The sequence below is a fragment of the Vidua macroura genome, unplaced genomic scaffold (assembly GCF_024509145.1).
Source record: "Vidua macroura isolate BioBank_ID:100142 unplaced genomic scaffold, ASM2450914v1 whyUn_scaffold_107, whole genome shotgun sequence".
NCBI lineage: Eukaryota > Metazoa > Chordata > Aves > Passeriformes > Viduidae > Vidua > Vidua macroura.
This window is the reverse complement of record NW_026530542.1, coordinates 39547-52343: the sequence shown is the minus strand read 5'-3', so window position 1 is coordinate 52343 and position 12797 is coordinate 39547. Positions and strand designations below refer to the sequence as shown.

General features: G+C 57.4%; 2 protein-coding genes across 4 annotated transcripts; both read left to right on the top strand.

Moving 5' to 3' along the window:
• The first annotated feature begins 1714 nt into the window (after positions 1-1714).
• On the top strand, positions 1715-9763 carry CSRNP2 (cysteine and serine rich nuclear protein 2). 3 transcript variants are annotated; one of them, XM_054004654.1, is made up of 5 exons: positions 1715-1752; positions 4138-4352; positions 5054-5316; positions 6094-6390; positions 7328-9762. In XM_054004654.1, the coding sequence occupies exons 2-5, from the start codon at positions 4187-4189 to the stop codon at positions 8030-8032; spliced, it is 1431 nt and encodes a 476-aa protein (XP_053860629.1). In that variant the 5' UTR covers positions 1715-1752; positions 4138-4186; the 3' UTR covers positions 8033-9762. The 3 variants fall into 3 exon arrangements, 2 of the variants coding, with proteins under 2 accessions (XP_053860629.1, XP_053860628.1); XR_008441608.1 differs by lacking the exon at positions 1715-1752 and having other exon boundaries at positions 3406-4352; positions 7328-8825; positions 8992-9763; XM_054004653.1 differs by lacking the exon at positions 1715-1752 and having other exon boundaries at positions 3406-4352.
• LOC128822801 (uncharacterized) lies at positions 8925-11974 on the top strand. Its single transcript, XM_054004600.1, has 4 exons — positions 8925-8991; positions 9241-9312; positions 10587-11208; positions 11248-11974. Exons 1-4 carry the CDS (start codon positions 8925-8927, stop codon positions 11546-11548), a joined length of 1062 nt encoding a protein of 353 aa, XP_053860575.1. The 3' UTR covers positions 11549-11974.
• The last annotated feature ends 823 nt before the right edge of the window (positions 11975-12797 follow it).

The window sequence follows — 12797 nt, the reverse complement described above, 5'->3', positions numbered from 1 at the left end:
GCCCCTCCTGAGTGACCCCATGGGGCTGCCAAGGTGGTGTCGCTGTCCCCCCTCCCAAACCTGTCCCTGGCAGCCACAGCCAAGGGCTCCTGGGACATCACCCCGTGTCCCCCTCGCTGTGTCCCATCCTATGTCCCCATTCTATGTCCCATCCTGCCTTTGTCCCATCCCAGCGCCCCACCACAGTGTCCCAACCCCAGTGACCCGTCCCGGTGTCCCATTTCAATGTCCCAGCCTGGCACCCCATGGGAATGTTGCACCCCAGTGTCTCGGTTCACTGTCCAAGCCTCATGTCCCAAATCTGTTTTTCATCCCAGTGTCCCAATCCCAGTGACCATCCTGGAGCTGACCACCCCAGTGTCCCTATCCCAGTGTCCCATTTCAGTGTCCCACCCTGATGTCCCAACCTCAGTGACCCATTTTAGTGTCCCACCCCAATGTCCCAGTCCCAGTGTCCCAATCCCAGTGTCCCATTTCAATGTCCCACCCTGGTGTCCCCATCCCAGTGACCATCCTGGAGCTGACCACCCCAATGTCTCTATCCCGGTGTCCCCACCCCCGTGTCCCATCTGGATGTCCCCATCCCGCTTTCCCATCCCAGTGTCCCCAGCCTCATCCCGGTGTCCCCAGTCCCGGGCCAGGGCTCCCTCCCGTTGCTGGCACCCCAGGAGCCCGGGGTGAGGTGGGGCCGTGGGGACCTCAGGGAGCTCAACAGCGCCGAGTTTTGCTCAAGGGTTCTGCACCCGGGCCAGGGAGACCTCGGCCAAAAACCCAGCTGGGCCGGGAAGGGACTGGGAGAACTCTGGAAGGGCTTGGGAGGATGGGGGACCCCATGGAGAAGGATTTGAGGGCGTTGGACACATCCTGGCCACGTCCCCGGGCACCCGGAGACCCCCGAGCTGGGCTGAGCCCCAGCGTGGGCACAGGGAGGGCGGCTCTGCCCCTGTGCCCAGGTGAGACCCCACCTGCAGAGCTGCTCCAGCCCTGGGGGCCCACACAGGGAGGATGAGGAGCTGCTGGAGAGAGCCCAGAGGAGGCCACGGAGCTGCTCCAGGGCTGGAGCCCCTCTGGAGCCCGGCTGGGAGAGCTGGGGGTGCTCCCCTCACCCCAGGCAGAGCTCAGAGCCCCTCCAGGGCCTGAAGGGGCTCCAGGAGAGCTGCAGAGGGACTGGGGACAAGGCAGGGAGGGACAGGAGCCAGGGAATGGATTGCCAGTGCCAGAGGGCAGGGCTGGATGGGAGATTGGGAATTGGGAATTGTTCCCTGGGAGGCTGGGGAGGCCCTGGGATGGATTCCCCAGAGCAGCGGGGGCTGCCCCTGGATCCCTGGCAGTGCCCAGGGCCAGGCTGGACAGGGCCTGGAGGAACGAGGGACACTGGGAGGTGTCCGCGGTGGAAGTGGAAGATCTTTGAGCTCCTTTCCAACCCAAAGCGCTCCGCGGCTCCGCGATCTCCCTCAGCGCTCCACATGCCGCATTTCCGGACTCCATTTCCCATCACACCCCACGCCAGCACGGCCCTGCGTCCCTTGGGGACTCGGTTTCCCATGGTGCCTCGCGGCGGAGCGGTGGCAGCGCGGCGGGGATCACGTGACGCGGGGCGCTATAAAAGCGGCGGCGCAGCGGCCGCGGCCCCATTGTTGTCGGCGCGCGCGGCGGGGCGGGAGCGGCCCCGGAACCCCCGGGAGCGGCCCCGGGGCCCCCCCCAGCGCCCCCCGCCCCCTCCCGGCCCCCACAAACCCCCCCCGGGCACCGGTGAGTGGCGGGGGAAGGCCGGCAGGGTCAGGCCTCGGGGGGTGGAAGGAGGGCGGGGGGGGCGGCCCCGCCTGCGGGGGGCGGGGAGGGCTGTGAGGGATGGGAACGTTCCAAGGGATGGGGGCGTTCCAGCGCTATCAGGGATGGGGTGAAAAGGGTCTGGGGGCTTCACAGCCGCGGGGGAGATGGGGGATGTGGGGGGAGAAGGCTCGGAGCTTGAGGGCCTCGAGGGCAAGGGGGTGCCCTACAGCTGGGGGGCTTCTAGGGGATGTGGGAGGGGTACGGGGGGACCTTACAGGAGAGTCTGTAGGACACGGGAGGCTGTAGAGTGTTTGGGGGGGGGGTCCTTGTAACTGCGATCCGTCGGAAATGGGGGGGGGCTGTATGAAATGTGGGGCTGCCCCTGCTGCAAACGTGGGAGGACATAGGGGGTGGGGGTGGCTCTAGGGGATGGGCTCCTCTAGAGGATGGGGGGGGTCCTCACAGCTCCTGTAGGGGCTGTGCGGGGCTCCCCCTCACATTTGGGGAGGGGGTTTTGGGGGGTCCTGGCAGGTGGGGTCTCCCCTCTGCTGTACCGTGGGGGGGGGGCAGGGGAGGTCCTCAGAGTGGCCTTGGCACCTGTGAGTGACCTTGGGGACCTCATGGGGGGCACGGGGGTCGTGTTGGGGGGTCCTCGAGAAGCTGCTGGTGATGGTGGTGATGGGGAGGTCACACCTGGGGGCTCAGGTGTCCCCAGAGGTGGGGGGGGAGCTGTGGGATCGCCTTTGGGGGGAGCCTGGCCCCCCTCCCCAGGGTCCCCTTCACCTCCTGGGCCCTGGATCCAGGTGTCCATGGACCCACCTTGATCTCCCAATTCCAGTGATGGACACGGGGCCCGAGGAGGCTTTTTTGGGGTCACCTTTCTGTCCCCCCTGTGGGGGACACCTCCCAGCCTCTTTCAGCTAGGACGTTTTCCACACCAGCTCCTGTGTTCCAGGAATCCCAAACTCTCCTGATCCCTTCCTTGCTCCAGAAGTGATTCCAGAACATGGGAAAAAAAATTTGTATTTCTAGCTTTAACTCCTTTTGGTGAGGTTTAATCCTTGAAATTCCCCAGTTCCTGTGACTCCTCCCTCAGCATTTGAGCCCGTTTTTCATTCCTCATCTCAAAATGCTGCAGAAATGCTGGAAGCTCTGTGGGAGCTGTATCCCAGATTTCCCTGAGGAACCCAAATTTTCCACCTTTCATCCTAAAACCCAGAGCTGAGTGTTGGGAATGTGAGCAGTGACCTGGGATGGACTCAGATCCCTGGGAAATCCGTGGACCTTTCAACTACTGAGCCAAACCCTTGGGGAAAACATTGGAAAACTTGACCCATTCCTTATGGATCCAAACTGCCCAAATCTTCCTGGTGATCGTCCCAAAATCCCATTTTTTGGTTAATTCCTGCCGTGGAGTAACACCTGGATTCATTCCTAATTTCTTGGGGTAGCTGGAAATAAAAGGGTTTGACACTCACCTGAGCAGGTGGGATGGACAATTCCTGGGGCTTCCACGGGATCCCAGGTTTTCCAGATCAGCTCCTGTGCTCCCAGGAATCCCAAACTCTCCTGGTCCCTTCCCTGCTCCAAAAGTGATTCCAAAACATGGGGGGAAATTTTTTTTTTTAGTTTAACTCCTTTTGGTGAGGTTTAATAACTGAAATTCCCCATTCCCAATTCCTCAGCTTTTGAAACCATTTTTTGTTCCTCATTTCAAATTCCTTCCAATTTAAAGATGGGAAAAAATGGAAACTTGGTATTTTCACTTATTTGTTGTTTTTGGTTTCCCCAAATCCCAAATGTCACCAAGGGTTATTTGGGATTTTCGGAGCTTTTTGAGGATTAAGGGGTGTGGGGCAGGAAAATCCCAGTGAGGCTCATTCCCAGTCTGGTATATTTATGATGGACTGGGAATTCTTGGCGCATCCAATGTTTTTTCTGAACTTTAGGGAATTTTAGAGGGTGATCAGGATGTTCCAGGGGGTGAATCTGGCAGTGCCTTTCCAAAAAATAGAAAAACCCAGCCAGAAAATCGCTTTTCCTTTGGTCTCGGGTGAATTCCATCCCAAATCAATCCCGAGAGGAGAGGCTGGGATAGAGGAAGCTGGGCTGAATGCTTGTGTGGAGATCCCTGGTGCTGGGCTGGCACGGGGAGCTCCCGCTGGGACCGGGATGGCGAGGCCGGGATTCTTGGAAAAATCCAGGGCATCTCCTCCTGGCCGGTCCCGTGCGACCATGCCTCGTGAAACACGAACACCCCGGGCTGGAACCTGCAACTCCTGTTGGGATGGGGGCGATTTATCCCGGGAGAACAGCCCGGGAGTGCCCCGCGGGCATCCCGGCACGTCCCGCCGCTCTCCGCAGGCTCCTCCGCTCCCGTCCCCGCCGGGCTCTCCATGCGAGCCGAGCCCCGATGGCCGCGGTCCCGAGCGCCGGGATCAAGCGCAAGCCGGAGGATGCGGGATCGGGATCGGGATCGGGATCGGCCGCGTCCAGCGGCGCCGCCTCGGACGACGAGATCGCCACGAGCGACAGCGGCGACAGCTGCGACAGCGGCGGCAGCTCCGGCAGCGCCGGGCGTGAGCCGGGGCCGGGCCGTGGGCGGGATCTTTTATTTCCTTCGGGGAATTCTTCTGGGTTTCCTCATGGGTTTCAGGAATTTGGGTCGTGGCGGGGAGCTTTTTGGGGAGTGTTAGGGAATGTGGCGGTGGTGGGGGGGGGGGGGATGATGTGGAATTTTTTGGAGTTGGGAGGGGGATTTTGTAGCAATTTTTCGGAACTTTGGGTTTACGGGGAGGGGTTTTGCAAAATGTCGGGTTTGGGGATTTTTAATTGGGTATTGGGATTTTTAATTTTGGGGGGTTTGGCGGATTTTTAAAAATTTGGTGAATTTTGGGATTTTTTTAAAAATTTTTTGTTGGGTTTTTAGAATTTGAGGGACAACCAAGATTTTTTTTTTTTAATTCCAGGGAAATTCAGAGGAATTTTTTACGTTTTGGGGGATTGAGGGAATTCCTGGAATTTCCTGAAAGTCTGGGGGATTGAGGCATTCACGGGGAATTATTTGGGGAGTTCACGGGGCTTGAAATTTTAGAAAACACTGGAAGAACTGGGGGGAACTTCAGGGATTTTGTAGAAAACCTGGAGGGGCAATCCTGACCATTTGCCGGGGGGGGAGGAATTAAAGGGAAATAATGGGTAATTTTAAATTCTGGGAGGGAAATAGAGGGGGGAAAGTGGTGAATTTGATGTAATTTTGGGGGTGATTTCGTGCCCGCAGCCCCGTCCATCCTGCGGCGCTCGCGGGCGCGCCGGGGCGGGAAGCGCGTGCGCTTCGCCCAGGTCACCGTCTACTACTTCGCCCGGCGCCAGGGCTTCACCTGCGTGCCCAGCGCCGGCGGCAGCTCCCTGGGCATGGCCCCGCGGCACCACCGCGCCCGCAGGTACAGCCTCAGCCAGTTCGCTCACCTGCGCCAGGTGAGCCACCGGCAGCACCTGCGGCAGCACCTCCGCAGGGAGAAACTGCGCGCCAGGAGGAGAGAGGTGAGCGGGAAATGGGGGGGGGACTGGGTGGGGCAGGAAGGGGGAATCCAGGTGGGAAATAGCTGGAGGGGATTTGGGGTGATAGAGGGTGTCTGGGTGGAGAATACCTGGGCAGGGAGGGCAGAATCCAGGTGGGAAATAGCTGGGGAGGGAGAGTAGAATCCAGGTGGGAAATAGCTGGGGAGGGAGGGCAGAATCCAGGTGGGAAATAGCTGGGCAGGGAGAGCAGAATCCAGGTGGGAAATAGCTGGGGAGGGAGGGCAGAATCCAGGTGGGAAATAGCTGGAGGGCAGCAGTGGGGGGATAATACCTGGAAGGGATTTGGGGTGACAAGGAGTATCTGGGTGGGGAATATTTGGGGGGAGCGAGGTATTGGGGCTGGGAGGGGGGAATCCGGGGGGAAATACGTGGATGGGTTTGGTGGTGGGCAGGTGGGGAAAGCCTTTGGGGAGGGATTTGAGGGAGGGAAGTGAAAAATGCCTGGGTGAGCTTGGAAGAGGGGCAAACTGAGGGGAATCCAGGTGGGAAACACTTTTGGGGGATCTTAGGAGGTCCAGGGAAAAATGTGTGTGGGAAACACCTGGGTGGCATCTGGGGGCGATCAGGATGTTCCAGGGGTGAATGTGGCAGTGCCTTTCCAAAAAAAAAAAAAAAAAAACCCAACCAGAAAAGCTCTTTTCCTTTGGTTGGACGAGCCCTGGGAGGGCCAAGGAGAGGCTCAGTTTGGAGGGAAGGACACCTGGCCAGGTGACCCCACGCGTGTCCCTCCATCCCCAGCTGACCCAGAACGGGACGGTGCCGTCGGCCGAGGCCGCGGGGCTCACCTTGGCCGACGTGTCCGACGACGACCTGGACGTGGGGCAGGTGGAGGTGGGCGATTACTTCTACCTGCAGCCGCTGCCCACCAAGCGGCGCCGGGCGCTGCTGCGCGCCTCGGGCGTGCGCAGGATCGACGCCGAGGAGCGGCAGGAGCTGCGGGCGCTGCGCCTGTCCCGCGAGCAGTGCGGCTGCCTCTGCCGCCTCACCTGCGAGCCGCGCACCTGCGCCTGCAGCCAGGCCGGCATCCAGTGCCAGGTGAGCTGCAGGGCAGGGGTTTGGGGCGGGATGGGGGCCAGGCTGCTCCTCGTGTGCTCCTCTTGTTCCTTGAGGAGTGGGGAGAGCCAGGTGTGCCAGGTGAGGGCAGCCAGTGCCAGGTGAGGGCAGCCAGTGCCAGGTGAGCCCCAGGGCAGAGGTTTGGGGCGGGATGGGGGCCAGGCTGCTCCTCGTGTGCTCCCTGTTCTGTGCTCTTGCTCCTTGAGGAGCGGGGAGAGCCAGGTGTGCCAGGTGAGGGCAGCCAGTGCCAGGTGAGCCCCAGGAAGGGGGTTTGGGGTGGCATGGGGGCCAGGCTGCTCCTTGTGTGCTCCCCTTGCTCCTTGAGGAGTGGGGAGAGCCAGGTGAGGGCATTCCATGCCAGGTGAGGGCAGGCAGTGCCAGGTGAGCTGCAGGGCAGGAGTTTGGGGCAGGATGGGGGCCAGGCTGCTCCTTGTGTTCTCCTCTTGTTCCTTGAGGAGTGGGGAGAGCCAGGTGTGCCAGGTGAGGGCAGCCAGTGCCAGGTGAGCTGGGAAAAGGGGGGACAGGTGGGCCTCGAGGCACGCCCACTGTGCCCGTGTCCTTCCCCCCGGAGGGAGCAGAGAGTGCCAGGTGAGGCAGCTGGGGTTTGTGGTCTAACAGGTGCTGGAGTTCTCTTGTTCCTTGAAGGAGCAGGAACAGTTCCAGGTGTGTTTTGGGCATACCTGGGATGTATAAACTCCTCTCCCCACCCCAGAGCCAAATTCCTGCTGTCCAGGTGGGATCTGGGATCACTCTGGGGTGGGATTCAGGCTCTGGGGGGATCCTGTGGGATCCTCCAGCTGTCCACGTCTCTTCCCAGAGGGGACACCTGGCTGGGATGCAGCCCGACCGGGGTGTTCGGGGTGGGGTTCGGGCCCTGGAGGGGTGCTGCCGGGTCCCACGGGTGTCCCCTGTGCCCCAGGTGGATCGCACGTCGTTCCCGTGCGGCTGCTCCCGGGACGGCTGCGGGAACGTGGCCGGGCGGATCGAGTTCAACCCCCTGCGCGTGCGCACCCACTTCCTGCACACCTTGATGAAGCTGGAGCTGGAGAACCGGCGGGAGGAGGAGGAGGAGGAGGAGGGAGCTGCTGCCCTCCCTGGCCCCACCTGGCCCCCCCCGCAGCCCCCCGAGACTCAGGACTTCCAGGAGTACCTGGCGGAGAACGAGCGGGCGGTGCTGCACCTGCAGACGGCCGAGGAGCTGGAGAGGCTGAAGGCTGAGGAAGACTCTGGAAGCGGCTCTGGGGGAGAGGGGGGCGGGCTCTGCGTCCTGGGGGAGCACCTGGATGACACCTGGCAGGTGAAACCTCCCCCGTGCCCCGGGCTCAGCTCCGCCATCCTCATCCCAGCCCAGTTCCCTCTGGAATCTTCTGTCCTGTGCTACCCCCCGGGGCAGCCGGCCCAGGTGGGCTCCCAGCCTTACCTGGCCGATGCACCTGGGCTCTACTGCCAGGTGGAGCCACGGGCAGGTGCCAAGGGTGGGAGTGGCCACGTGGAGCATCCAGCTCCAGCTTCCAGCCCCCCTGGGAAGGAGCTGGGGCTCCCACCTGTCCCTGCTGCTGTGAGCAAGGGAGGAGCACCTGAAAATCTCCCAGAGCACCTGGAGCACCCCCACCTGCCCATATGAGTGGCCTCGGGCCCTCTGGCTCCATTATTTATTCCATGGATTGATTATTTAATTGGTGGGGGCTGCTCTGGACAGAGGATTTCCCTGGCCCAGGGCCAGGAGTCCTTCACTCACCTGGTAGGGGTCACCTGTGCCAGGACTCACCTGAGCTGCAGCCCCTCGGATCCTTCCTGTTCTCCATCCCACCTGGCAGAGATCACCTGTGCAAGGACTCACCTGAGCTGGAGCCTCCTGGATCCCATGGCAGCTCTGTCCCCCCTGGCTGCCTCCACTCTCCTTGTTTTTAAGGGAAAAGCCCTTTTTCCCCAATTCCTGTTTGTTTAATGAATGTTTCACCTGGGCCGCCTCCCATCCCACCTCATCCAGGTGATGCTCCCACTCACCTGCAGCTGGGATGGATTGGGAAACACCTGGAACTGGCACAAGAGACCCAAGACTGGAGTCCCCAAACTCACCTGGAAAATTTTGGGGGTTGAACCAACTTCACTTCCTCACTGGCTCCTCCATCACCTGGAATTGATCACCTGTACCTGTGGGAACCTTCAGGATGTTCATTCCTGTGCTGGGAGGTGCCTCCAGCAGCTGCTGAGGGGTTGGAGCTGCCCCTCCAAGGACCAGGATTTGGGATGTGAGGGTGCAGGAGTGTCCCTGTCCCTACCTGTGATCCTGGCCCATTGCAGGTGGTCCTGGGCCAGTTCCAGCGGGATCAGAGCGCTGCAGGTGTGCCCAGGTGTCCCTGTTAGCCCATGGATGCAGTGTCACCTGGCCCTGCCCTGCCTCCTTCCCATCCCAGGTGAGCTCCATCCACCCATCCAGGTGACCCCTACCTGGCTGTGATTCCCAAAGAACCTGTTCCTGCCATTCCAGCACTCGGGATCCATCCCATGATGCCATGGACGTGCTGTTCCTGGTGAACCCGACTTCCTGGAGCCCCTGCAATTCCCTGTGCTGCTCCTCAGGTGCTTCCTGCTCACCTGTGCTCCTTCTGGCTCCGGGCATCTCCACTGGCATCAAACTGGTCAGACTGGGATGGATTCAGGTTCTCCAGGTGTGGATTCTCCAGACTCACCTGGTCCCTGCAGCCCTTCCTCGGACTGGGATTCATGGAAAACCCACCTGTGCTCCGGACCTTCTGCAGCTCTGACATCTGTCTCGGGGTGAAACTTCTCATTTCTGGGGCTTTCCCCTCTTTTTTTGGCTTCTGCCAGGTGAGATCAACCTGGGCCAGGAGCAGTTCCAGCCTGGGAAGAGGCAGGAGTGGGGGAAAATCGGGATGTGGGGTGGGGCTGCCTGTTCTCCTCTGGGTCTGTGCCCCAAATCCTGCATTCTGCTCACCTGGAGCCTACAGACTGTGGGATCTGCTCACCTGGATCTGCTCACCTTGTGGGATCTGTGCCCCTGGACCTGCTCACCTGCTCTGGTGTGTGCCTTCAGGACCTGCTCACCTGGATGCTCCCAGACCCCACAGGGACCCAAATCCCCCAGCCCAGCTGCTGCCACCCCATTCTTTTCCTGACTTTTTGATTTCACCATTTCGGCTTTTCCAGCAGTTTTCCCACACTGGGGTCTGACCCCCCCCCAGTTTTGGGGGGGTTGAGGGTCCCCTGGTGCACCTGGGGGTCACCTGTCCCCCGTGGGGGGTTTAAAAGGGGTTTAAGGGGGCTCAAAGTGGGGTTTTTAGGGGTTATGGGGGTGCTGAGGGAGTTTTTTTGGGTTGAAAGGGGTTCAGAGGGGTTTTTATGGGGTTTAGGGGTTCAGGAGAATTTAAAAAGGGGTTTAAGGGGGCTCAGAGGGTTTTTTTTAGGGGTGTACAGGGGGTTCAGGGAGGTTCAAAGCGGGGTTTTTAGGGATTATGGGGGCATTGAGGGTTTTTTTGGGGTTGAAAGGGGTTCAGAGGGGTTTTTATGGGTTTTAGGCATTCAGAGAGGTTTGAGGGGGCTAGAAGGGGTTCAGTTGGGTCTAAAAGGGATTTATAGAGAGTTAAAGGGTCTTTTAGGAGAACAAGGGGGTTCAGAGGAGTTTAAGGGGCTTTAAGAGGAGTTTGAGGGGATTCAAGGGAGTTCAACGGGGTTTAAGGGTGTCAAAAGGATTTTTTAGGCTTTTGAAGGGAGGTTTAAGGGGGGTTTAGGAAGAGCTTTAAGCGGGTTCAGAGGAGTCTAAAGGGGCTCAGGTGGGGTTTAAGTTGGTTTAAAGGCCTTTTTTAGGTGCTCAAAAGGGGATTTAAGTGAGTTCAGAAGATTTAAGGGGGTTTAAAAGGGGATTTGGGGGCCTTAACTGGGTTCAAAGGAGGGGTGTAAGGGGTTAAAAAGGGGATTCAGAGGGGCATTTGGGGGTTCAGATGTGGTTTTTGGGGGTTCAGGGAGGGATTTAACGGTGTTCAGAGGATTTTGAGCGCTTCAAAAGAGATTTCAAAGTGTTTGGCAGAGTCAGGGGGGTTCAAGGGGGTTCCAAGGGTTATTTTGGGGGTTCAAAAGGGGGTTAAAACCATTTAAAGGGCACTTGAGGGGGTGTTGAAGGGGTTCAGGGGGGCTTAAGGGGGTTCCAAGGGGTTTAGGGGATCCAGAGTGGCTTTGGGGGGGTCAGCAGGGATTTCCCAGGGGGCTCAGTGGGGGCGGGGAGGGGCCGGTTCCCAGCCCAGTGGCCCCCAAAGCCCCCGGGGAGCCCCCAAATCCCACAGGAGCGGCCCCAAACCCGGCCTTGTCCCCTGAGGTCAGGGAGGAGGGGCAGGGCACCCCAAATCCTGCCCTGGATCCCCCGGATCCCCCGAGCTGCTGCTTCCCAAACCACGGAATTCCCGGATTTATCCCATTTCACCCCAAAACCCTCCCAGAATTCTTGGATTTATCCCATTTCACCCCAAACCCTCCCAGAATTCTTGGATTTATCCCATTTCACCCAAACCCTCCCAGAATTCTTGGATTTATCCCATTTCACCCAAACCTCACCAGAATTCCCAGATTTATCCCATTTCACCCAAACCTCACCAGAATTCCCAGATTTATCCCATTTCACCCCAAACCCCACCAGAATTCTTGGATTTATCCCATTTCACCCAAACCTCACCAGAATTCCCAGATTTATCCCATTTCACCCAGACCCTCCCAGAATTCCCAGATTTATCCCATTTCATCCAAACCCTGCCAGAATTATTGGATTTATCCCATTTCACCCCAAACCTCACCAGAATTCCCAGATTTATCCCATTTCACCCAAACCTCACCAGAATTCCCGGATTTATCCCATTTCACCCCAAACCCTGCCAGAATTCCCGGATTTATCCCATTTCACCCAAACCCCACCAGAATTCCCAGATTTATCCCATTTCATCCAAACCCCACCAGAATTCCCAGATTTATCCCATTTCCCCCAGCCCAGGCTCGGTGGGATCGGGTGGGGTTTGGCCCTTTCCCCTCGTTGGATTTGATCCACTCTGGATTTCATGGATCTGCCCCCCAAAAACCCCGGGGATCCCCAAACTCCCCCCCAGGGCACCCAAAGCGGCTTCGGAACCTTTAATGCCATTTTGATTTCCTTTTTTGGTTTTTTTATTCTCTTTTTTCTACTTCTTTGTATTCCTTTAATTTTTAATTCCGTTTTTCTTCCCTTTTAAATTTAATTTTTTAAACTTTTGGTTTTATTTCCTTTCCCTCTTTTTATTGCCTTTTTATTTCTTTATTGAATTTTTACTTGCAGTTCTCTCTTTTTCAATTCAATTTATTTCCCTTTTGAACTTCATTTTTTCTTTTCCTTTTTTTTCTATTCAATTTTTTATTTCATTTTTCGGTTTTTAATTTCCATTTTAACTCCACATTTAACGCCACCAAGTGAATCCAAAGCTTCTCCCCACTATTATTTGTTTTTCCTGCTTTTCCGCAGTTTCCCGGGACGATGCTGTATTTAAAGAGAATATTTAAGTGGAAAAATAAAAAGTGGTTAAACTTGGCGGGGAGTTGTGGCTTAAACAGGGGCAAATTACCAAAATTTGGGTAAAACCACTGAAATCTGGCCTAAACAGAACAAAAATTGGGTTAAACGAATGAAATCTGGGTTAAATCCACTGGATTTGGGTGAGGTTCACTAAGTTGGGGTTAAATTCACAAAATTTGGGGTGAAATCCCAACCTTGGGTTCCTTCAGCCCCGGGACTGGAGTCGGTGCAGAACGGCCTCGGGGTCACCTGGGACCCCCCGTCCCACCATTCCCACCATTCCCAATGTTCCCAATGTTCCCAATGTTCCCATAATCCCGTTATCCCATCCCATGGATCCCATTTTCCCATCCCATTATCCCATTATCCTGTCATCCTGTTCCCATCCCGTTATCCCGTTGTTATCCCATTATCCTGTCCCCGTTGTTGTCCCGTTGTTATCCCATTATTCCATCCCCATTATCCTGTTATCCCATCCCCGTTCCCGTTCCGTTCTTATCCCATTATTCCGTTATCCCATCCCTGTTTCTATCCCGTTGCTATCCCGTTGTTATCCCATTATCCTGTCCCGTTCTTATCCCTGTTTCTATCCCGTTCTATCCCGTTCTTATCCCTGTTTCTATCCCGTTCTATCCCGTTCTTATCCCTGTTTCTATCCCGTTCTTATCCCTGTTTCTATCCCGTTCTATCCCGTTCTTATCCCTGTTTCTATCCCGTTCTTATCCCTGTTTCTATCCCGTTCTATCCCGTTCTTATCCCTGTTTCTATCCCGTTCTTATCCCTGTTTCTATCCCGTTCTATCCCGTTCTTATCCCTGTTTCTATCCCGTTCTTATCCC